Source organism: Diadema antillarum, unplaced genomic scaffold (genome assembly GCF_040938485.1).
Source record: "Diadema antillarum isolate AM-2024a unplaced genomic scaffold, OU_Dant_1.0 seq00001366_RagTag, whole genome shotgun sequence".
Classification (NCBI taxonomy): domain Eukaryota; kingdom Metazoa; phylum Echinodermata; class Echinoidea; order Diadematoida; family Diadematidae; genus Diadema; species Diadema antillarum.
Genome location: NW_027272128.1, coordinates 371,560 through 396,034, shown reverse-complemented (window position 1 = coordinate 396,034; position 24,475 = coordinate 371,560). Strand labels below are relative to the sequence as shown.

The 24,475-nt window shown below is 39.9% G+C and overlaps 1 protein-coding gene across 1 annotated transcript; it reads left to right on the top strand.

Annotated features, from left to right (window-relative positions):
* Positions 1-1,520: 1,520 nt before the first annotated feature.
* On the top strand, positions 1,521-24,051 carry LOC139708679 (stress-70 protein, mitochondrial-like). The gene is made up of 14 exons (XM_071620613.1): positions 1,521-1,705; positions 3,245-3,573; positions 3,993-4,191; positions 4,892-4,998; positions 11,937-12,099; positions 12,608-12,700; positions 13,522-13,731; positions 15,087-15,314; positions 16,412-16,516; positions 17,813-17,930; positions 18,463-18,557; positions 19,905-19,997; positions 21,429-21,569; positions 22,445-24,051. The coding sequence occupies exons 1-14, from the start codon at positions 1,604-1,606 to the stop codon at positions 22,556-22,558; spliced, it is 2,097 nt and encodes a 698-aa protein (XP_071476714.1). The 5' UTR covers positions 1,521-1,603; the 3' UTR covers positions 22,559-24,051.
* Positions 24,052-24,475: the final 424 nt, after the last annotated feature.

The following is a 24,475-nucleotide window of genomic DNA, read 5'->3' as shown; positions in this document are numbered from 1 at the left end:
GATATAGAACAACATATTATATATCAAATCATTTAATGAAACTTTAAGATAATCATAAACCATAATAATTATTTGAAAAGTGGCAAGCATGATAAAAGGCTTCAAATACATGTACCACATACTAAGAACTGACTAAGAAAACATAAATAACATGAAATGTTAAAAAAAGGGGGATGGTAGGCCTCATAGTTTTGGTTGAGATGGGATTCAGGTTTTAACTTTTGCGAGATTATAGAAAGCACTTACATGAAATATTAAAGAGCATACAATTCTAAGACGAACTGAAAGTTTATGTGATGAAAATCAGTTATAAAATAGCCGAGATATCGAAAAACAAAGCAAAACAAAGTGGTCCTAATAAAAGGTGGGTGTATATATATATCAAAGTGCTCTTTATTTACTACATGTATCCTTTTTTTTCTGTTTGAAAAGCCTAATCTTTTTGTCTTTGTAATTTGTAAGCACTCTGAGCCTTATGGAAAGAGCACATCAAACATTCATTATACTGTATGACACATTTCCCTGAACAACAAACAAAAGTTTCAAAATTATGAGAAATGTGTCTTTATGGAATCAGTATACACTCGGATGCAACAAACTTGGTAAGCTGATCCTGTCGAACATCGTCATATAAACCCAGTTCAACATCTAGTCACTGTAAGATATACTGTGTATAGGCACAATTTGTGCACCAAATAGTGTTAAAGACAAAGAACAATTCATTCTAAAGAGTTCCTTGACCAACAGTCTTTAATGCTGAATCCTTGCTGATTGAAAAAGACAGAAGGAAAGGTAGAGGATTAGAGATGAGAATATGGTGTTTGGTGTTTACACTTGTAACACAAATTTTGTGATGCAAAGTAATTTCATTGAAAACACTGCCGGACAAATTACAGTTACAACTGTCTTACTTTTGAATGGTTATCATATGCTACCATTTATGTAATCATCATGGTCATTAAACACAATGGAATAAACACAATGGAATGTGCATGTGATAAGCATCCACATCACGTTGTCACAGCACATGGACAACATGAGACTACAAAAAAGTTATGAGACATACGAAAGAGAATGCAGAAATGAAAGAAGAAAGCGTATAAAGAGGAGGATCAGAGAGAAAAGAATACCTTTAATTGCAACCAAAATAAGACGATCCGTGGGTCGATTGGATAAATAAGAAACGAGAAGTGTTGAAAAAATACAGTCTGGGAAAGAAATGTCAATGAAATCCGCTTGTTTCGGTTTTATCTAAAAACATTTCAGTAAGTTCTAGAAGGGTAATGGTGGTAGAGTCAATCAATGCCAGACATGTTGCGCATGCGCAGAATCGTGCAAGACCTTTAAAGCTTACATCATGCACACCCATTGCTGCTGCATGCGGTACATTGGCTGTGCAGAAAGCCTGCACTGGTTGGTTCGACGTACGCGTCTCCCTATTCTGCTGCTGCATGTTCTCGTTGCGAAACACGTGTGTTGTGTGCGTCAGCCATTGATACAGTGTATACAGGATTGACCACACTACGCTACAGTTACCGTGTACTGTACGTGCAAAATTAATTAAAAGTCTTGGAATCAGTGCTACAGAAGCAAAGATTTGACCATGTTAACTGCAGCAAGGATAGCGACAAACTGCCTACGCGGTAGTTCGGGATGCATGAGACACTATTCACAACAGAGGCAGTTTTCCAGCATTTTGAGAACGGTAAGAATGGCAACTACGACTGGTCACTAGTACAATAGACAGATCGCGAGATTAGCTCGTCTCATGCAACGCAGCTTGCTAGCTGCGCCAGTTCCAATCATTTTCACGTTACTTACAATAGCGCTGGAGTATTCAAGTATTGAAGCGCTGCTCGCGCTCGCCTGCTGCATGCAGCTGCAGGGAAGTGGAGTCAAGACACATGTGATTCAATTTGCATCCAGGTTCGGGTGAGGTGCGATTGCTGAAGTTGTAAAAGAGCAGTACCATGCATATGCAATCATGGCAATTGCAGTGAGAAGTGAGGAAGGAAATTGTAGTGCACAGTTGAGCTCATGAACAGAACTTAGAAGCTTGTAAAGTTGTATGGACGCAGACGTCGGATAATTCACTCGGGATAGTCTAGATCTTTGTCTAACGTTCGCTAATGAATATTAGAATAATGGGTCTACTTTGGTTTCTAAGTAGCCCCGGAGACCCGCCGCTCTGCGGCGGGGTCCTGGCGGCTACCCCGCAGTTTCGTTCAAGTGAGAATCACGAACAACTCCCTATTGCCACATATACGGCAACTTCACAAATAAACCATGGCTAAATGTCCATCATAAACACAGTAACAATATAAAATGAAATATACACTACCCCATTGCCTTGGTCCTTCTCACCAATTTATCTGGAAACTGCATAATTTTCCACATTTTTTAGGAGTAGGCGGTCTGCCCTAGTGGAGAGCTTTGCTGCTATTTTGAACGTGTATATCCATCAGTACGCATCTACGCATGCGTAAACAATGACGTCAACGTTACGGACGCAAAAGGATATGAATAATGCATCATCGCACGGTGAATATGCATCATGTAGCGAGTAATACAGCTGTCAATGCACTGCACTGAATGCATTGTGTGCGCATGTGCAAGTGATTGTGAGTTTTAGTGAGCATCGGTGAGCTGAAGATATTTGCCTTATAAGACAGCATTTTCTGCATCATAAGCAATGAAATGCATCAAACAGTCGCCGATGTGAATCATTTAGGTTTAGTCGACCCATGTAAGTATTCCCAGTAGTTTTTGTTGAAAAATTAAGGAAGTACAGCGCCGGAACGGCACCCGTTTGGTACAACATTAAAATATCGATGCCAAAACGGCGCAGCCCCAACACTGTACGTTGTACGTTGGGGCTGCTGGTCGCAGTTAGTTTCTAAGCTACTTTTTCCTCTGTCACAAGTGCACTCATACTCATATAGCTAGTGTGAGTCTACCGCAAGAAAGTTGAGTTGCAATCAATCGCAAATATCTATTGCGAACTTTGCAATAGATATTTGCAATTGATTGCAACTTTCTATTTCTTGCTCTTGCAACACCCCATAGAAGAAGATTTTGGAAGAAGATTCTGGTGGAATTCGGGGGAAGGTTGGCAGCAGTGCAGTTCAGTGTAGATCTATGTGGATCATGATAATGAGTCCATATATTATTAGGACATAAAAAAAGAGGTTCATAGACCCTATCCTCACTTTCATATATGTCGTTTGACCATCTTTTGATGCAGGGAACATGGAGCACATTGAACACAGAATACCACAATCATCACACAAGGTGCTATGCGTCAGACTCAACAGTGAGAGGGGCTGTCATAGGCATCGACCTGGGAACAACGAATTCATGTGTCGCTGTCATGGAGGGAAAGACGCCAAAGGTGCTTGAGAATGCAGAAGGAGCAAGAACAACGCCCTCTGTTGTTGCATTCACCAAAGACGATGAGAGACTTGTAGGCATGCCAGCAAAGAGGCAGGCAGTCACTAATGCAAAGAACACATTGTACGCCACAAAGCGTCTCATTGGCAGGAGATTTGACGACCCAGAAACACAGAAGGATATGTGAGTTCTTCATTGTTATGTTCTCTTGCTAAAAGTACCAGTTTTTCTTTCATTTCTGAAAGAGTATATGTATCACTAACTTGTGTTGAAAAGAAGATATTTACACACCAAGAGTCCTCTCAACTACTCTCTGAATTTGGATGAAATATTGCTAACTTTGGTATGTAAGACCATGATAGAAATGTGTGATTCCGAGCATGCAGTGTATGCCGATGCAAGAATGTGGCAGCACCAGTATTCAACAAATGCTTTTGAATTTTGTTCTAAGACACAATGGGCTCTGCACCACTTCAAGAATTTTTGTCATTTGTGATACAGGAAAGGAGGAAGGTGATTCTTGATTTTCAGTGATTTGTCATGAAGATATGTTTCTTTTTAAATATGCTGAGGTCCTCTTTTTTTTCTCCCCCTTTTCACAGTAAAACAGTGTCCTACGAAATCACCAAGGCATCGAATGGAGATGCGTGGGTCAAAGCGAATGACAAGGTGTACTCCCCCAGCCAAGTTGGTGCTTTTGTTCTCACAAAGATGAAGGAGACAGCAGAGAGTTATCTGGGGCAGCCAGCCAGGAATGCAGTCATCACAGTTCCAGCTTACTTCAACGACTCGCAGAGACAGGTAAGGAGAATCCTTTCAGAGGTAAGGGGTCATAGCACTCCATTTTGAAGGCAAATTGAGTGGCTCAAAAAGCGGCGAACTAGAGAGCCCACTCAATAGCCGCAGTCAGACTGGCAAAAGATTAATCATTAGGTCTTTGCGATCTTTTTTTGTCCATTCACACTGGCAGCCAAACTTGATCTTTGGATCAAGAAGTTTGGGTCACTAGTGTGCATGTCTAAGGAAGAAGAAAGAGTATGCAGTCTGATGGCTTGTGATTGTGACGTAACAATGAACATGTGTTCGTCACAATGGCCGTGCACTTTAGAGGCACAGCCAGCATACAGATAGTGGACTAGTCACTTGACAAACTTTCAGTTTCCATAGCATTCTCAATGGCAAAAGATGGAGAAGTTTGGCAGGGGTGAGGGGAATATCCCTAGTTGGAGTGGGAAGCTTGGTGGGAAGTTTGCAGCCGCAATGTCTTACCGCAGGTACTCCACAGTCTACAGGTCCTTCAAGTTACATCTTCTTTCTACTCGAGTCGTTTTTCAGACACATTAGTCACCATGGATGAATGGAGAAATCTTCTTAACAAGAATATTGAAGGCACTACTATACAAGTCTTCTCTGAAGGCAGATGTGTATTTGCTAGTTCGTCCACATAAGGTTCTCTGGTGCAATTATCCATTTATCATCCATTATTCATCTTGTCTCCCAGGCAACCAAAGATGCTGGCCAGATTTCTGGCTTGAATGTACTGAGAGTCATCAATGAACCAACAGCTGCTGCCCTAGCCTATGGCATGGACAAATCCGATGACAAAGTGTAAGTCACATTAACTTCGTGTGCAGACTTAATTTGTACCAATGAAGAAAGTGTTGATGAAAACTGGTTTCCTAATTTCAATCCTACAATTTTTTTTTTTTTTTTTTTTTTTTTTTTTTTTGCTAGCTGTTGTGATGAATAGTGACCTTTTGTTGATATATCTTTTCAAATTGCAGACACAAGCTCATCAATTTTCTATTTTGTATATTTTTGTTTGATGAGATATTTGAGATATTTGATGAGATATATCCTGGAATCCTTATTTTGGGAGTTGTCTGGAAAATGGTTACATGATGTTTACCAGTGAAACGTGTGCTTCCAAATAAACATCTGTACCTGTTCTTCCCTGTAGAGACTTTAAACTTTTCCTGAAAAGTTTGATAAGTAAACCTTCAGTTTTGTATTGATATGAAAGTTGTGTAACAATGCCAGAATGATTGTTTGATTAGGTCATGAAAAGTGTTGTGTTTATGCATAGGCGTAGCCAGGATTTTTTAAAGGGGGGTGTTTAAGATTAGATCTATTCTTTATCTTAACTGAAAATAACTGATTGACAGGAGAAGCGGGAACACTTTGGAAGTATGGTGGAGAGAGGGGGTGGGAAGCGTGAAGAATCTCAAAGGAGTTTTGATGATAAACCTGAAAAATGGTAATAATAACGATAATAATAATGACAATAACAATTATGATAATAATGTGAATTCAATCAATTCATCGTTTATTGTCCATATGGGAATTTGTTCTCTTTACATGTAACTCAATGGAAATTACATATTCAGAAGATACAGAGACATGTAGATATAAAAATAAAACATGCAAATATATGAAAGTGACATTAACAGGAAACAAGGAAAAAGAAATGTCAGATTTAATCATTTCATATCAATCTGAACTATTTCTGTCATTCTGTTTAGTATTATTATTATCATCATAATCATTTTTATTATAATTATTATTATCAATCATTATCGTTATTATTATTGTATTGCATTGTGTTCGTAGTGATCTCATCTGAAATTTCATTAACTTTACTTCTCTTTTTTTCACGGTACAGAAGTGTGATTTCGTCACCAAAATTCACCATAAGCCTCTAAGATAATTCCATCACCTAAGCTATCAGCCGAATATGACTCTGTCACTTCGCTTGCCGTCCGTAACCATTCTGCGAGCGAGCGACCGACAAGAAACTTTATTTTCTTTAAAACGTAGATTCGTCATCAAAATACAATAATTGATTTTTATTAAGTACATCTTCATGCCGCATCCGAGGATTGTTACCCAAATATTATGATATTCAGGCATCACGCTACTGGAAACCATCTTGTTCCTAGATTTTACGAGCGATAAAAAATTGGAATTTTGTATACTGAGAACAGGGGGGCATTTCATGAAGGAACTTGTCTTATAAAATATCTGACAAGTCAATTATATCCGACAAGTTTTTAGAAATTCTTAAGTCTGATTGGCTGATTTCTCTGAACTTGTCTGATATAATTGACTTGTCGGACATTTTATCCGACAAGTTCCTTCATGAAACGCCCCCCCCCCCCCCCCCCCCAAGGTTCTAGTGTATTGTTTCTCCATTCTCATGATGGTGTATATTTTATCGGCATCTTCCGTTCTCATAGTGGGTATGATAGGAATAGGCTATTGGTCACAGGCCATTATCCACTGACATTCATCTATTTTAGGTCAACCTCCGCCCGATTCCTTGCAGTTATTATTATACACTAAAATTCTTTATAAGTAAAAGAATAATATGACATTAGATAGAGACACAAGATACAAACCAATTCCCTTTTATAAGAATAGTAATTATTAATATAACCTGCATTGCTTAAGAAACTTAAAATGCGAGTGAGAGAAGGGAGCAAACGCTTCCGGGTATTTCTCTTCCACTTTCTTTTTGTTTGCTCTTCTTTCCTTTCTCTTTCCTTTTCTTTTCCTTTCTTTTCCTTTCCTACTTTCGTAAATGTTTTGTTGGGTTTTTTGACCAGCCAATTTGAGGGGACATGTGCCCCCCATGCCCCTTCCCGTAGTTATGCCAATGCGACTCATGGGCAATATGAACTAGAAGGGCCGTCGAAGGCGGCAAAGCCACGTCTCTACAGTGCCAGAGCCCTGTTGTTATGAAGGAAATTTATCTTGATTCTTTTTCTTACGAGTTACATTGAATTTTGCTTTAACTTATAGATGTAATGTAGTATCCAAGAAAGTCACTGGGTTAAACATGCAGAGGCGTCACCAGCTATTTTTCAAGGGGGGTGCGTTTGGACAGCAAATGTAAACTGTGAGATTTTTTTTTTTTATTTGGTTTATTGGCTCCTGTGTCATCATGAACATTTACACATGCTCTATAGTATGTACATGCATACATGTAATTGTATACGTATACACGAATCTTTCGCTATGAAGGACTATACGTAACGGGGGTACATTATGTGACGGTGTGAGATCCTCTGCGATGATCCATTCCACTCCTTCAGTGCGGAGGGTGTGGGAGGGGGATACCCCCTCCCACGGTAGGAACTTTTTGTAAAGACAAGAGTGTAAAAGTCGCGTTTATATATAGAGCATAGTGAAAATGAAAATACTATGAAGGACTATTACGGGGGTACATTATGTGACGGTATGAGATCCTCGGCGAGGGAGCGAAGCAACCGAGCGGGAGAGGGTGTAGGAGGGACTTTTTGTAAAAAGAAAAAAAAAGAGAATTGCATAACAATTAATCCGTCCCATACTGAATTCTAAAATCTCCATAGACTTAGTACACAGGCCGCCAGGTTCCCGTTATGGAATGGGTTAAATACGAGCGAGCGGAGCGAGCGAGCTTGAAAATTTTGATATTTTACAATCCCCAAAACTGCCGTTTGTAGCTATATTTTTTCGCTTTGGAAATGAAGGGGCGCACCGGGCGCAACTGCTGGCAATTCCTGGCAGCAACATGAGGATAATGGCGTAACGATTAAATGCGAGCGAACGGAGCGAGCGAGCTAGAAAATTTTGACATTTTACAGTCCAAAAACTGCCGTTTTTAGCTCTATCTTTTCGCTTTGGAGATAAGAGAGGGGGGGGGGGTGGCACCGGGCGCAACTGCTGGCAATTACTGGCAGCAACGTCAGGAGAATGGCACAACGATTAAATGCAAGCGAGCGCAGCGAGCGAGCTCGAAAATTTTAGCATTTCACAGTGTAAAAAAATGCAATTTTTAGCTACATCTTTTCGCTTTGAAAATTAAGGGGGGGGGGGGGGCACCGGGCGCAACTGCTGGCAATTACTGGCAGTAACATCAGGAGAATTGCAAAGCGATTAAATGCGAGCGAGCTTAAAAATGTTGACATTTTACAGCCAAAAAATTACCGCTTGTAGCTATATTTTTTCGCTTTGGAAATTAAGCAGGGCGCACCGGGCGCAAATGCTGGCAATTACTGGCAACAACATCAGGAGAATGGGATAACAATTAAATGCGAGCGAGCGGAGCGAGCGAGCTTGAAAATTTGACATTTTAAAATCCCAAACTGCGGTTTGTAGCTATATTTTTTCGCTTTGGAAATGAAGGGGGCGCACCGGGCGCAACTGTTGGCAATTCCTGGCAGCAAGATTAGGACAATGGCATAACGATTAAATGCGAGCGAGCGGAGCGAGCGAGCTTGAAAATTTTGACATTTTACAGTCCAAAAACTGCCGTTTTTAGCTCTATCTTTTCGCTTTGGAGATAAAAGGGGGGGGGGGGAGTGGCGCATCGGGCGCAACTGCTGGCAATTACTGGCAGCAACGTCAGGAGAATGGCACAACGATTAAATGCAAGCGAGCGAAGCGAGCGAGCTCGATAATTTTGGCATTTCACAGTTTAAAAAATACCGTCTTTAGCTACATCTTTTCGCTTTGAAAATTAAGGGGGCACCGGGCGCAACTGCTGGCAATTACTGGCAGTAACATCAGGAGAATGGCAAAGCAAATAAATGCGAGCGAGCTTGAAAATGTTGACATGTTACAGTCAAAAAATTACCGTTTGTAGCTATATTTTTTTTCGCTTTGGAAATTAAGCAGGGCGCACCGGGTGCAACTGCTGGCAATTACTGGCAACAACATCAGGAGAATGGGACAACAATTAAATGCGAGCGAGCGGAGCGAGTGACCTTGAAAAAAATTGACATTTTACAGTCAAAAAAAACTTCCGCTTGTAGCCATATTTCTTGCAGTAACATCAGGGGAATGGCATAACAATTAAATGCGAGCGAGCGGAACGAGTGAGCTTGAAAATTTTGACAGTCAAAAAACTGCCGTTTGTAGCTATATGTTTTCGTTTTCAAAATTAAGGGGCTGGGGGCGCACCGGGCACAACTGCTGGCAATTACTGGCAGCAACATCAGGAGGATGGCATAACGATTATATCGTCTGTATCACTTCAGTCAATCAATTTTCCTTACAACGTTTTTGTTACCCCAAGGTTCCACAATAATTATGTTTTCTCAATTTACTTTGTTTTGATTATGCAACCTTAGGCCTATTGTATGTTACCAAAGAAAGTGAAATGTTTGTGTCCTTTTCGAAAAATGAAATAAAGTTTGAATTGAATTGAATTGAATTGAATAAAATGCGAGCGAGCGGAGCGAGCGAGCTTGAAAATTTTGACATTTTACAGTCTAAAACTGCCGTTTGTAGCTATCCTTTTCGCTTTGGAAATTAAGGAGGGGGGGGGGGCGCACCGGGTGCAACTGCTGGCAATTTGATACTGGCAGCAACATCAGGAGAATGGCATAGCGATTAAATACGAGCGAGCGGAGCGAGTGAGAGTGAAAATTTTGACATTTTACTGTCCAAAAACTGCCGTTTGTACCTATGTTTTTTTTTTTTCGCTTAGAAAATTAAGGGGGGCGGTGCGCCACCGGTAGTCAAGGATGTCGGTTTATGTTCATGACTGGGGGAGGTATGACCAGCGTGGGGGCTTCGACGTGACCAAGCGGGGGAAGGATGGGCAAAATCTGCACTTTAGAGCATCTCCTAATTGTTTGTGTTTGTGTGTGTGTGTTTTATACATGGAAAAGTTGGGAAATAGCCCAGGTCAAGGCTTATTATTAGCAATGTAAGGCCTTTTAATAAGTATTATACAGTATGTAAAGCAACACTCGGTGATCTATATAGCTTTGATATAACGAAGTGTAAGGTACAGAGGTGTACATTCTACATCACATTGCGCAACATTGCAGCGACTATTTGCCGTTCGGATGTTCTGAGTACACTGCTCCATCCAGCTTTCATTCAGAATGCCAACCAGGAATCACGTTGAATCACAATCTTTTGTCGGCTCCGGGCTTTTTGAACAATGTTTCACACTATTGATGCCGCTTTGATTATGGTTAAAAGAAATCTTAGAGAAAAAAAAAAATTTCTTGCTCACCCTTTCATGTCAATTTCAAAAGCAGTTTACTAACCCTTGAATTACAATTTTGATTTTTTTTTTAACCAGCGGTGCCCCCCCCCCCCCCCCCCCCCCCCCCCCGTTACGCCACTGATTGGATGATTGAAGACCTATAACGGGGGAGAGTGTGGGCGGGGTATCTCCCTCCCATGCGACGGAGCTTTTGCATTTTCTGAATTGATAATCCGTTGCACAATGAATGATACCGTACCTATATATACAGTACGATCGATAGATAGTAAACACTGTATGTATAGCATCAGTGCTGCCAGATCCGGGGTGCGATTGTTTATGTTTTTTTGTTTTTGTTTTGTTTTTTTTCCTCCTGGTGCAAAATAAAAAAAAATAAGAAGAAAAATAAAAAAAAAAGAACAATTATTTAGCGTCCGGCGTTGAGGTCACTGGCAGACTGAAGCGTTTTTGTGCGTGTGTGTGTGTGGTTTGTTTTTTTTTTTTTGGTGTTTTTTTTAGGTTCAGAAGGGGGGTGCGTTCGCACCCAGCGCACCCCCCCCCTGGTGACGCCCATGATTGAGTAGCAAGTACATGTAACTTGCTACTCCCAGACTCATAACAAAACAATATTGGATTAGCTTGTGCCTATTGAACTGCTAGAGCAGCCGCTGCACGTCGCGCGGCGCGCGCGGTCCCCGGACGCCCCTCCCCTGGACCGCGAGCACAGCGTGCGGCGGCTGCTCTCGCAGTATGCCTAGGTCTAACTTTGATATGTCACCGAACTACCGAAGTACAGTATTGTCAGTTTGCTGTGTTAAAAATCATTATGCGAATTACGTTGAAAACCATCGGATATAAACAGAATTAGACCTCTAGTAAGTTAGCTTACCTTGAGATTCTGTGAAAACGGGAAAACGTGCTTGAGCTGCTTCCAGTAGGCTACTATACTGACTGTACTTGGTAGTTGATACTATTTCCTAACTTAGCATGCAATTGTGCCTATAATATAGGCTGCAGCGCAGCATGCATTGCGTACACACATAATATTATGCATCATACACAATTTACGGTACCGCGTACAGTATAACACCGGTAAACGGTGAACATTATGCGCATTGTATCTTCGCGATTCGGCCAGAAAGCAAAGCAGGGAAGAGAGAGAGAGAGAAAAAAAAATGAACACAAAAGAAAGGAAAGGCGGAATTCAAAACGGAAATAAAAGCGGTAAAGACAGCTTTTGTTTCATTTTTCAACATCTAAACATTGTTGAAGAGGGGTGTTGAACAGCTGAAACACCTCCCTTTTGCCCAAGGGAGGTGTTTGAACACCTCAAACACCCCCATTTTGGCAAAGGGGGGTGTTTGAACACCCAAAACACCCCCCCTCGCTACGCCCTTGCTTATGCAAGTGTGAGTCTTGAAGAAGGTTTGAACATCTCTACAAATCGACTTTTAGCGTCTATTCAAATTTATGTTAAATAGCAGTCTTTCCTAGATACTCAGGAAATCAGACATTGGGAGTGGGAAGAATTGATGTGCAATCCATTTATGTTTTTACTCACTAGTATCGCAGTATACGATCTTGGCGGTGGAACATTTGATGTCTCTGTGCTTGAGATTCAGAAGGGAGTGTTTGAAGTGAAGTCGACCAACGGTGACACATTCCTTGGAGGAGAAGACTTTGACAATGCCCTGGTCAAATTTCTTGTGGCTGAGTTCAAGAAAGATGTGAGTTGCTGAGCTCTTTGCTGAAGCGATTTCTAACTCGGTGCACTGTGTATGTGTCAGCCATTCATAAAAAGAAAAGTGCATAAAAAAAAGAAAAAGTGCATAAAAAGAAAAGTGACTGCAAAATTTTAATGATTTGCAGAAGGCAGAATACAACTAGTATTTCCTTGACTACATTTTTGTAAGCCCTTCTATTGAAAAGTTGCCTATAATGCCTTTAGAATAACTCTGCAATATGTTGAGCAATATCATGAAGAAAGAAAAATTAATTTAAGCTGATATTGTATTTATGTTGGAAGAATTTGCACCTAACATTTTCATGATAGGTAAGATGAGATATATGAAAAGCGATAGGTGTCAAGGATATGACAAAGTGTACAGTATCTAGTATGTGTATAATTTATTCATCACTTCAGATGGTAAAATGAGTGCAAGTGCAAGTTTTTTGAGCATCTGATGGGGAAGGCCTAACTTCATCTTGTGAGCTTATCTGCATCTTGTGTTACAGTCTGGTATCGATGTGACCAAGGACACAATGGCGCTGCAGAGAGTGCGTGAAGCTGCTGAGAAGGCTAAGATTGAACTCTCAAGCTCTCTCCAGGTGAGGCTGCTGCACTTCAATTCATTTTCCAAGAAGTCAAAACAGTGACTTTTCTGTGATAATGTAACACGCATGAGGCAAAAATATAGATGCAAGATCAGTGAATATAAAAAAACAAACAAACAAACAAACAAACAAACAAACTATATCTTAAACGCAAAGAAGGTTATATTCAAGAGAAATGATTTTGTAGCTTTTGCTCTGTATTTGTAGCAAGGAGATCACCTCAAAAGCATGTTACTCCCTTGACCTCCTTACCTGAAGTTAATCTGATCTCTTTCGTACGCAAACAGTAGGTTAAAGGGACTGTACAGTACTGGTTGAGGTAGGGATTCATGTTTTGAACATTCATAAATGAGAAAATGAGAAACCTCTTATGAAATATGAAAAAGCATGTAATTCTGAGAAGGATTCAACATTTATTTGGTGAAAATTGGTTTACAAATGGCTGAGATATCCAAAAAAGTAAAAATAAAAGGCGACAGGCCAAGCCTTTTATTAGGATCTCTTTGTCCCACCTTGTTTTTGGATATCTCAGCAATTTCAAAACCGATTTTCATCAAATAAACTTTTGATACCCCATAGAATTGCATGCTCTTTGACATCTCATAGAGTGGTTTCTGAATATGTCGCAAAACGTTAAAAGCTAAATCCTCACCTCGACCAGAACTGTACACATCCTTTAAGAGCAAAGGATCTTTGTTCGTTCTAACATCTTCTGCTGATACATTAGAAATCTGACAGTCAAAGAGGTCAAATGTTTATTCAGAACAACACTGCTGGGGGTATATTGCATTTCATGTGATTTCCTGTCATTTCAGACCGATATCAACTTGCCCTACTTGACCATGGACCAATCAGGACCCAAGCACATGAACCTGAAGCTGTCTCGGGCCAAGTTTGAGTCCCTGACAGAAGCTCTTATCAAGAGGACGGTGAATCCATGCAAGAAAGCCCTCCAGGATGCAGAGGTCACAAAGTCAGACATCAAGGAGGTGTTGCTTGTTGGTGGGATGTCTAGGATGCCCAAGGTATGGCTAACCTAACCCAAGATTCAATTTGCAAGGACCAATTATTTAGAGTCCTTGTCAATCTATCATTCCCACTTTCCCATGTTACTTAGCCTTTTTTTGCTTTATTTTCATTTTTGTTTTCATTGATGATTCCATGGCCCCAGAAGAACAGAGCCAGCATCAAGCAAAATAACAAACCAACAAACTTTGCCAGACGAAGGCCAGCAGAATTCGCGGCCGAAACGTCGTACGCATACCTTGTGTTTACCTCGCTTTGTGTGACAAACGATTACTTTATTTTCTTTCAGATTCTACCATGATGATGAACATCTTCCGTACTATTAAACTTTGCTTTAATTGAAGTTTGACTTATCTACCTTTTCAAAACGAAGTGATAGTCGGTCAAGAAGTGTTTGGTCCTCCTTTCACCCCATTCAGATTGCTTGGAATTGGAGTGGTTTCTGTTCCTTTGACTAAGTGATGGACTCCAAACTAAGAGATAATTTGGCCTGGAGTGTTGCCACATTTTGAGTCAGCAACTGGCAAGAAAGTGCAGAGAACTATATTATGTTGATTTTAAATAGGCAGTGGAAGGCTTATGTGGTTTTGTAGAGGAACACCCAATGTCAGATATTGCCAATTGTGATAAATAGGCTGCTCCAGAAATTTAAAGGACAAGTTCACCTTCATAGACATGTGGGTTGAGTGAATGCAACAATATTAGTAGAACACATCAGTGAGAGTTTGAGGAAAATCGGACAGTCCGTTCAAAAGTTATGAATTTTTAAAGTTTCTGCTCAGTCAAGACTGGATGAAAAGACTACTATAGCTTGTGATGTCACATGTGTGCAATGATCTAAAGAAAGAATAAAGAAAAACCAACATATTTTCACTTTTCTCAAATAACAAAAGAACACTTGACTTCTCTCTTTCAGAAGGCAGGAGGAATAATATTACCCTTAACATATGTCAGTAGCAAGTCAAAGAAATGGGCACTTTATTCAAAAAGTGAAGTTTTGTGAAATTCTCTTTTTATTTTCTTTATATCATATGCATATGACATCATACACTGTAGTAGTCTTCTCATCCAGCAGTGACTGCGCAGATACTTTAAGAATTCATAACTTTTGAACGGATTGTCTTTGCCCAAACTTTCATTGATGTGTTCTACTGATATTGTTGCATTCACTCAATCCACATGTGTATGAAGGTGGACATTTCCTTAAAGATGCACAAACATAAGCCCCCAGGCAAACATGGTTTGTGCACGTCAGGCAAGCCACCAAGGAAATTCACTATTTGTTCATGCATGACAGCTGTCAATTCTGGAACAAGTCTGACATTTGTAAATGATCTTCCATCTGCTGCCATAGGTTCAGCAGCTTGTCCAGGACCTCTTTGGTAGACCTCCCAGCAAGTCGGTGAATCCTGATGAGGCAGTCGCTGTGGGAGCAGCCATCCAGGGAGGCGTGTTGGCAGGTGACGTCACTGACGTTCTGCTCCTAGATGTGACACCGCTGTCCCTCGGTATTGAGACCCTTGGAGGTGTCTTCACCAAGCTCATCAACAGGAATACCACTATCCCCACCAAGAAGGCCCAGGTGAGTTGCCAGGAAAACCCTCTGTCTTTATGCTACACCTCATGGACAGTGTAAGCCTGCTAGGGCTGCTTCTAGGAACAACACTATTCTTAAAGGACAAGTCCACTTTTATGTACATAAGGATTGAGAGAATGCAGCAATATTAGTAAAACGCATCAGTGAAAGTTTGAGGAAAATCGGACAATAATTACGAATATTTTAAGTATCTGCGCAGTCACTGCTGGAAGAGAAGACCACTACAGTGTATGATGTCACATGCGTACAACTATATAAGGAAAACAAAAAGAGAATTTCACAAAACTTTTCTTTTTGAATAAAGTGCACATATCTTCGACTTGCTACTGACGTATGTCAAGGGTAATATTATTCCCCCTGCCTTCTGAAAGAGAGAAGTCGAGTGTTCTTTTGTTATGCGAGAAAAATGGAAATATGTTGAATTTTCTTTATTCTTTCTTTATATCGTTGTACTCATGTGACATCACAAGCTATAGTAGTGTTTTCATCCAGCCGCGACTGAGCAGAAACTTCAGACATTCATAATTCTGTAACGGATTGTCCGATTTTGCTCAAACTCTCACTGATGTGTTGTACTAATATTGCTGCATTCACTCAACCCACATGTCTTGGAAGGTGAACTTGTCCTTTAACCTGTTGAGGATAGGCTGATTTTGCTACAACACGCATTTCCTATGGACACTTGCCTGAGTATACTCAGGACTCATTCTCAACGTGTTAAGAACTTTGTTGTTCCTGTTGACTGAAAGTAAAATGCTCTATCTTTTTTTTTTCAGTTGAAGCATCATTTGAATGTCTTTGACCTGTAATAAGTAAAATCTGAGTCATACATGTGTAAGAGTGCACTCCCGTTATTAAGAACATGGTTTAGCGAAATTCCAGCTAAATGAAGTAAAAATTCAGCCTGCAACATTATCTGCTCTATGCTTTTTATTGTTTATTTGTTCGGTTATAACAAAATTTTGATATAACGAAAGAAAGCTGGAGGACTTTGCCAAAATGGGAGCCCTTGTATTTTTGTGGAAGTCACATGATCATGAGTGAAAATAATTCCTCTGATGGTTTGCAATTTCTTCATCCAGGTTTTTTCGACTGCAGCTGATGGCCAGACACAGGTTGAGATCAAGGTTTGCCAAGGAGAGCGTGAAATGGCAGGGGACAACAAGACCCTTGGACAGTTCCAACTTGTAAGTTGCCAGTATGCATTTCAGATGCCATTGGTGATTGACTTAAAGTTTTGCTGTTTTCTTAGACCCCGTTTACAGTGCGAGGCTCAGCCGCGGCTCGGCCGCGGCCGTGCCCAGCCCCGCTTCAGTGTAAACGCGCAAAAGGCCAAATGCTTGGCCTCGCATTTGGCCTCGCTCTGGAGGTGGTCTCGGCCGCGGCCGAGCTGCGACCGAGCCCGGCCTTTTCTTGGTGTAAACGCAAACTGGGCCAAATGCGCGGCCAATTGCGCGGCCAATTTTAGTCTGGCTTCCAAACCCTCAGCCTGTATCTTTCACTATTCAGGATATTAACCCCCTCAACGTCGAAAACTGGTATAGTTTAAGGTGGTTTTGTCATGCAAAGGATTCTTTCCTTTGGCAAAGGCCTTTGCCCGAATGGCGACTTCGTCGCCACAGAATTCAGTTGGCAAAGGGTCTGAAAACCAGACAATACCAAATTGCATTTGTTTACAAGCAGAGCGCCACTACGACAAAATATTGAAAGGTTTGAATTAAAAGCGCGGCCGAGCCCAGCAGTGTAAACGGACAAAATTGCGAGGCTCGGCCGCGCAATTGAGGCTGGCCGCGGCCGCGGCCAAGCCGTGGCCGAGCCCAGCCCCGCACTGTAAACGGGGTCTTAGTGCTCATCAGTCAAGAGCTCATCATTCTTGTTTTTGTAAATCAAAGGACATTGAAATTAACTTTGAGAAATTCCAACAAAGATAAGGCATTTAGACAATGGTAATAAATCTAAAGCTATATCTGTTTTGTGTCTGGTTTGCTGTGAAAAAGAATAGTGGAGAATTTGTAGGGATATTGACATCTAATGGCAATAGTTGAGGTCCTTCTTGCATAAAACACTGATGATAGTGACTTGCAACAGCCATTCACCTGTCAAAATATCTGCCAGCTGCTGTGGTTATGGTTACTAGTAAAGGAATGTCTATGCCGTTGGTTAAAGGCTGGAGAATTGTTCCTCATAAATGTAACACGATATCTAATTGGAATGTTTCACATTAATTAGATTACTAGAGGAATACTTTGTAACGAGAATTACACTTATGGGATGTAATCGATATAAAGTTTCTATAACGTGCATTGTATATCTGTGACACCGTTTGAAAAGTGACTAGAAATGCTGTTGCGGTTATTATTATATTTTACGGCTTTGCAAAAGAGCCTGTGGGTGGTTGATAAGTTGTGTTAACAATTCATCTCATGCAAGCTTCTGATGTCTCTTTCTGTGGCTTTTAAATGCCTTGTTCTTCATTTCCATAGGTCGGCATTCCCCCGGCGCCACGAGGTGTTCCTCAGATCGAGGTGACCTTTGACATTGATGCTAATGGTATTGTCAATGTGTCGGCCAGGGACAAAGGCACAGGAAAGGAGCAGCAGAGTAAGTGATAGTGTGTCTCCTTTAAACGTTTAATTTGTGGCAGGTGGTACCAAGTTCATAACATCAAGTAGTGAAAGAGTCCTTTATGCCTCGGCCACGAAATGTCGCTGGAGGCATTATGTTTTCCTTTATGTGATTTGCTAACCCTGGGTATTCCTGGGATACTTCTTCTGATAACTGTACATGATTAAACTATTACAAGGGTTTGAAATTAAAGTGTAAGGCAATGTCAGATATTTTCTCAGTACTGCACATACTGATGGTTTGATTCTGCACACATGTATGTGTGTGGATCAGTTTTGTTTTAATCAGTGTTTTGGTGTCTGTCTGTGTGTGTATCTATTTGTGCTTGTGCATGTGTGTGCAAATTTGGCTAAATAGCTACTTCAGACATTGAGGAGCATGTAATCCTACAGAAACCTCTCCAATTAATCAAGTATGTCTTTATGCCTTTGAGTATACTGTTGCCTGTGCTTCTATCAACTAGAACAATCAGTACTTATTGACAGTGATCTTTGTCTCTCTCCTCCAGTTGTGATCCAGTCATCCGGTGGTCTTAGCAAGGATGAGATTGAGAACATGGTGAGAGCTGCCGAGAAGTTTGCAGAGGAGGACAGGAAGAGGAAGGTGAGTTTCTGAAGTGTTTCAGAGAGAAAGAAAAGGGGAAGGGGGGGGGGGGACAACATTTGAGAATTATGTAAGGCAGTTTTATTTCAGCTTTTGTCAGGTCCAGGGTCTTTCCAAACTTGTTACAGGAGAGTGTTGTGAATGTAGCTAGTCATGCTAGACACAGAAATTTTGTGAGACTCTTAAGAAGTGCCCTCAGATGTGTTTACTGGTCTGCCCTTACCTTGACATGGCAGTTTTCACTTCAACCTATCATGTCCTGGGGTAATATTGTTGCAGCAATTATCATCTTTTTCTGAAATTGACAACTCTGAATTTCAGTGCATACCTAGTTATAGATGGAACAATTAAAAGGCTTTAGACTATTCTGCTACCAAAACATTTACTTATCATCAGCTGAGGACCAGAAGGGCACTATCGCATTCTAAGATTGGAGTGTAAATAAAAACAAAACAATCAGTATTCATGAAATAAAAAGCTCATTTAATCAAAAGTGAGTAGATTTATAAGTATTGTTCCAAATATCAAGGAGAATAGCACCTACTAAAAATAAAAAAAATAAAAAATTGATACCATAATGACGTAGAGGACATCAAACTCTACAACGTGATACCGAGAATTTGATACCTCCCAAAACTGTGATGATGCTCTTCTACCTCTCAGCCAACAATATGAACAATGTGGGACTCATGAAAGAGGATTTAGCTTCTTTACCTTTTGTAATGGCAATAATGAAAAGAAAAAGTTATAATAAAGAGGAGCTTAATGAAACCACAGAAATGTGTTTCCTGGGAGGCAACAGTTTAAACAGTGTCGATAACAACTTTTTCGAGGTGAAATTACATTCCAGTAGTTTTTTCATTGTTTGGTGTGACTGAATATACCAAAATTTTTGCAAACTTGAAGGCATTATGCCTTGTCGTGGTAATCTTTTACACTGTGCTGTCTGTCATGCAGTGATGGTAACATATTTTTCGTCAACCGCAATTGCCTGTTCCAACATGGCATGTGGATAACTGAAATCTGAGCATGACAGTATCTCCCAGGAGTTGTATGCTTTGCTGTTGATAATCAATTTTGTTTTCTTGGTGAGTGCTAGAAAAAATAGTAAGGGATCATGTAGTCCTCTTAACTATCCACACTCTCCTACATGGCTGAAATCTGTCCTCTTTGTGAAGAACTGCCAATTTGTGGCTGTAAGGGTATAGATAATGATTTTAAATGCCTCTATGAAATCACTAGTGACAAGCTTGTCTCTGCTGAAAAAGCTAGATTACCCAACCAAGATGAAAGTGACATGCTATGTAGCCTAAACTGGAAGCTTATTTGTTTCTCTCTTGCGGAAAGGATCGTGTGGAGGCTGTGAACTCTGCAGAAAACATCGTCCATGACACAGAATCCAAGATGGAGGAATTCAAGGACCAGCTGCCGTCGGACGAGGTAAGACTTCACCTGCAGATTTCTTCCAAACGAATCAGATTACCTGCAAGAAGGGTTTTGATCACATAGTAGACTTAACCCTAATCCCACCAGGTTTTTTGAGGGACTTGAAACCACTGTGGGGGGCCTTTTTGGCCCCATCCCCTTCAGATCTCGGTCATAGATCGCACGATCCTTGCAAAAATTTGCACTAAGGTAGAGGCCAATGTAATCTACAAGACTGTATAGTTAGATTTTTCACATTTTAATTTATGTATTTTATATGAATTAATTTATGATAATTTAATCAAAAATATTTTGTTTTGCCTATAAATAAGAATTAAAGCTCGAAGACTTCTATTTTTTGGTGAACATATTCTTTTCAATATCCTCAACAAATAATATTGAAACAAAAATTTGGCTTCATAATTAGTTCTTATGTATTTTATTGTTTATTGAATTTCTTATGTATTTTTCTGGGTTTTTATGCTTTTTGTTTTTGTTTTTGCATCAAAATTTGTTGCAGAAACTTTCTAAAACATAATCAGGCTAAAATAAATCATTAAAAAATATGAATATTTATTTTTATATGAATTAATTGCAAAAACACAATTTACATTGGATTTGTACACAAAATCGTGTTTTTGAGCCAAAATGCCCCCCTCCGGTGGGAATAGGGTTAATGCGAGGTAATAGGGGCAATATCTTCCTGATTTACCACTAGATGCATGCCTACTAGCAAGTTTGCAGGCATATAATTGAAAGACAGATTTATATACTGTAAAAGTGGATATTTTCACGCTAGTAATTTTTTTTATGTTTCACCAGGTAAGAAGAGTTTCACATGTTTTTGATTCTGCGGAATCAAGACCTCAACTACTGGCACATAATGGCAAGCAAAAATATTTGCATGGTTTCATTTTCGTGCTACTTTCTGGTTGCCCGATATGCTCGAAAATTTTGACACTGTGAAAATGTCCACTTTTACAGTAGTAGCTTTGCTTGAATCAAGAAACATACCGACCTTTGCTTTTGATGTCTAAAACACTTAAAAAACATGTGATAATTTCACACGTTCAGTGTCATGTGACTGTTGTCATGGATATCAATGCTACATGACAATTGAACATGATGATAGTGCCAGAACTTTTTTTGACTGGAAAATGATTTTCCTGTAGTTATCAGGACTGCATTAATACATCACTGTGCAATCATCTCAATTAGATATTGCTCAGAATCAAGGGAAGATCTCATGATCAAAAAGCTTAGTTTTATTCCAAGCAAGTGTGTATGTTATGATGTTTATTGCTCTATGCAGGTAATAATAAGTGGGCAAGGTATGACAACCTCGCATGCAAAGTAGTTGATATGTATTTGTGCTGTCCGATGGGCACCAAGGATATTCCGCTGTCTTCTCATCTAACGTCAATCTACACTTATTTTGCGTAACAGTGTGACAAGCTGCGAGAGCAAATCACCAAACTGCGAGAGGTTCTTGCCGACAAGGACAACCAGTCTGCAGAATCGATCAAGGAGGCGTCGTCTAATCTCCAGCAAGCCTCGCTGAAGCTCTTTGAGATGGCATACAAGAAGGTTAGCTCTCTCCCTGCAATTTGAAGTTAACCCATAATGTAAAAGCGCCTTAATTATCTTTTTTATGTAGAAATGTGCGCTTTATAAGAGTCTCACTATTATTATTATTATTATTATAAAAATAAACTGCTTGTGTTTTTGAATTGTGACCAAAGCTTGCAGGAACATGTGAGATTGACCTTATTTGGCATCAGGGATGCTGATGGGACAAAACTTGCTGTAGGCTCGCATGAGATGTAGGATTCTCCTTAATGTTGTTCGGAAGTATGTATCTCGGGAGAAGCAACTGTACAAGAGCTTCTTTGCGACTAGGATGCAGGTCTTCATGGTTTGCTGTTGTATATTTTGATGGAAGAGTTAATCACATATGTTTAATTGCCAGTCCTACAAGGCAGTTATCAAATTAGTGGTCACAAAAAAAATGATGTATAGTTAGCAAAAAAACAAAAAAACAAAAAAACGAACAGGAGAAAGACAACTGAAGGAAATATTATCTTGGTAACTGAGATGAAAGGGATGGTAAAAGGTGTGTACATTTCACTGTGCTGTATCTAGGAAGACACAGTTTTACTAGTAAACGTCCTCAGAATTCTGAGAGACTAGCTTCCATTTAATGCCTCCCAAGTTTCAAGTTTCCAGGATTGCAGACTGATTTGGCAGTTTGCCTTTGCTACTGAAATCAGAAGGGCTAGTGCAAATGTAGTGTGGAAAAGAGCAACAGTGCAAGTCATTTCATCTCTACCAACAAATGAAAGAAACAAAGATCTTGAAACACATTTGTGATTGTCAAGGCTGATGTACACTTCCATGTTCTAATTGTTTGTTGTATAGTGCTGTGGTTCAATTTTTTCGATGAAATTCCTTTTTTCGTGCAGATGGCATCAGAAAGGGAGTCCTCAGGATCCGGCCCAAGCTCTGATTCGTCAGACTCAACTTCAGACTCAACTTCAGACTCAGGAAGCCAGGAGCAGGAGAAGAAGGAAAATTAAATTGAAACTGCAAATTTGGAGTTGACGAAAAACGTGGACTATAATATAGAAAGTGACCAATGGTGGCAGGATAGTGACCGGGAGTCAGGCAGTACACAAGACACCTTTGCTGGCTGCTATGCCGATAGAATGCATTGTGAGGAGTAGTGCAGGCTTTGGGGGCCTTCCGTCAAATGCCAAGACAATGGACTGGTTCAATCCAGTGTGTCTTGTCTGAGAGTCTGTGATTTTCCTTTTCTACCCCTTTTTCTTTTACAGTTAAGGGTGAATGCATGACAGTGATGAATGCAGATATATAAATTTTGGGCATACTGTGTTCTTGATCCTTTTAAGTTCAACACCATGAAAAGCTGCGTTAAATTTGTCACAGTGGAAAGGAGTTGACAGGATGCTGTATTAAAGTCAAGACTTTTGTGTTTTTCATGTAGGTTTATAAGAAAAAAGAAAGAAAACATGTTTATCAGTATTTCAAATAATGGTAAAATATTGATTTTTGCTTTGTGTAGTAACAGTGCTATGTGGCACTTGTATGTTGCACATTGCATACTAAGTACTTCATGAATAGGTTTCTACCCTTTTGATATGTACTGTGTCCTAGCATGATAATGAAATGGGAACTTGTTATAACATAGTATGCTCCATGTGTGTCCATATTGATTTATCCATATTTTGTATTACAGGTGCATGGTACCATGAAATAATTTTGAATTAAAGAGAGATACCACTGCATTGTGGGTCAGCATGTGCTAAACCCAGTTTATATCCTTTTACATATAAAAGCCTGCATGGAGCGAATCTGAAGTCTGTCTAAGAAAACTCTGACACATCCAGAAAGGGGACATGCATAAATATCAATCTTTAGAAAACGATTCATTCATCAGCAATCATGTGGTGCATGTTTAATGTTTGCCAGTCCGTCATCTTTGTCTGTGTATCTAACAGAGCCATTACAAAGTTTATCACTTTTATCAGATCGCAAGTTATAAGATTTGGGCATTTTTAGTGTAACTGGGACTAGTATATCTGGGAATATGGGAACCTTGAAGACAAAAGACATCTTGGTGTTTAGACCCTCCAAGGAAAATACAAACTTTGTCCTAAACAGTGATGTGCATTTATCGTGTCTTGTTTTTGCTTGCATCTGTAAATTGGGCAAGATGTATTGAGTAATGGGAAAAGAATGTTTAACACTTATTAGATCTGAACTATTTTTTCTTTGAAGGGTCATTTGTGGGGGAGATGAAGCAAATTGTGAATACAGACTCAATAATACAGCACCAAAATACATTGTATGGCTTGGTGCAGATTTTAAATCACAAGTCTGTATAAATGTCGTCATAGGATGTATTCTATTCACTGGGATTTTTGTTTGTCATTCAACCTCCCATTTTCTATCTGTAAAGTGCAGGTTTTTCGTGGGACAATCTTGAAATTGATTGTGTTACATGCAAGTGGCTCTACTTCCATTGCAGTGAATAAATTGTAACTATAGATCACAGAGACAAAAGTAAGTATGCCTTGATGTGGTAATTGGTAGATTTCTGAAGAATTTAGTCATTGCTTGTTGTAGACTCCTAAAGCATGATGTGTGGCTCATTGATGAATCCATTGCAGTGAAAGAGAAACACTGACAAAATACAACCTCTGAAAAGAGTTCATTTTCTGTACATACAAAATGTTAACGGCTAGATTTTGGTAAGTCTTTTGCCAATCATGCTAAACTTGCTTGCATTGAATTGAATTCTGCTCTTGCATCAGTTGTGACTACATTCTTCCATGGACTGTCGTATAAAAAAGAGATACTACAATAGCTTGAGGATATTTTGTCACAGTATGACACAGAAACAAACCCAATCACAACACATAACCACTTACGACATTACTGCCACCTCCAGTATCATCACCACGACTGCCAAT

Coding starts and splice junctions, on each gene's coding strand:
- LOC139708679 (XM_071620613.1), top strand. CDS start 1,604: ATGTTAACTGCAGCAAGGATAGCGACAAACTGCCTACGCGGTAGTTCG. Junction 19,998..21,428: donor ACCAGCTGCCGTCGGACGAG/GTAAGACTTCAC, acceptor TTTGCGTAACAG/TGTGACAAGCTGCGAGAGCA. Junction 21,570..22,444: donor TTGAGATGGCATACAAGAAG/GTTAGCTCTCTC, acceptor TTTTTCGTGCAG/ATGGCATCAGAAAGGGAGTC.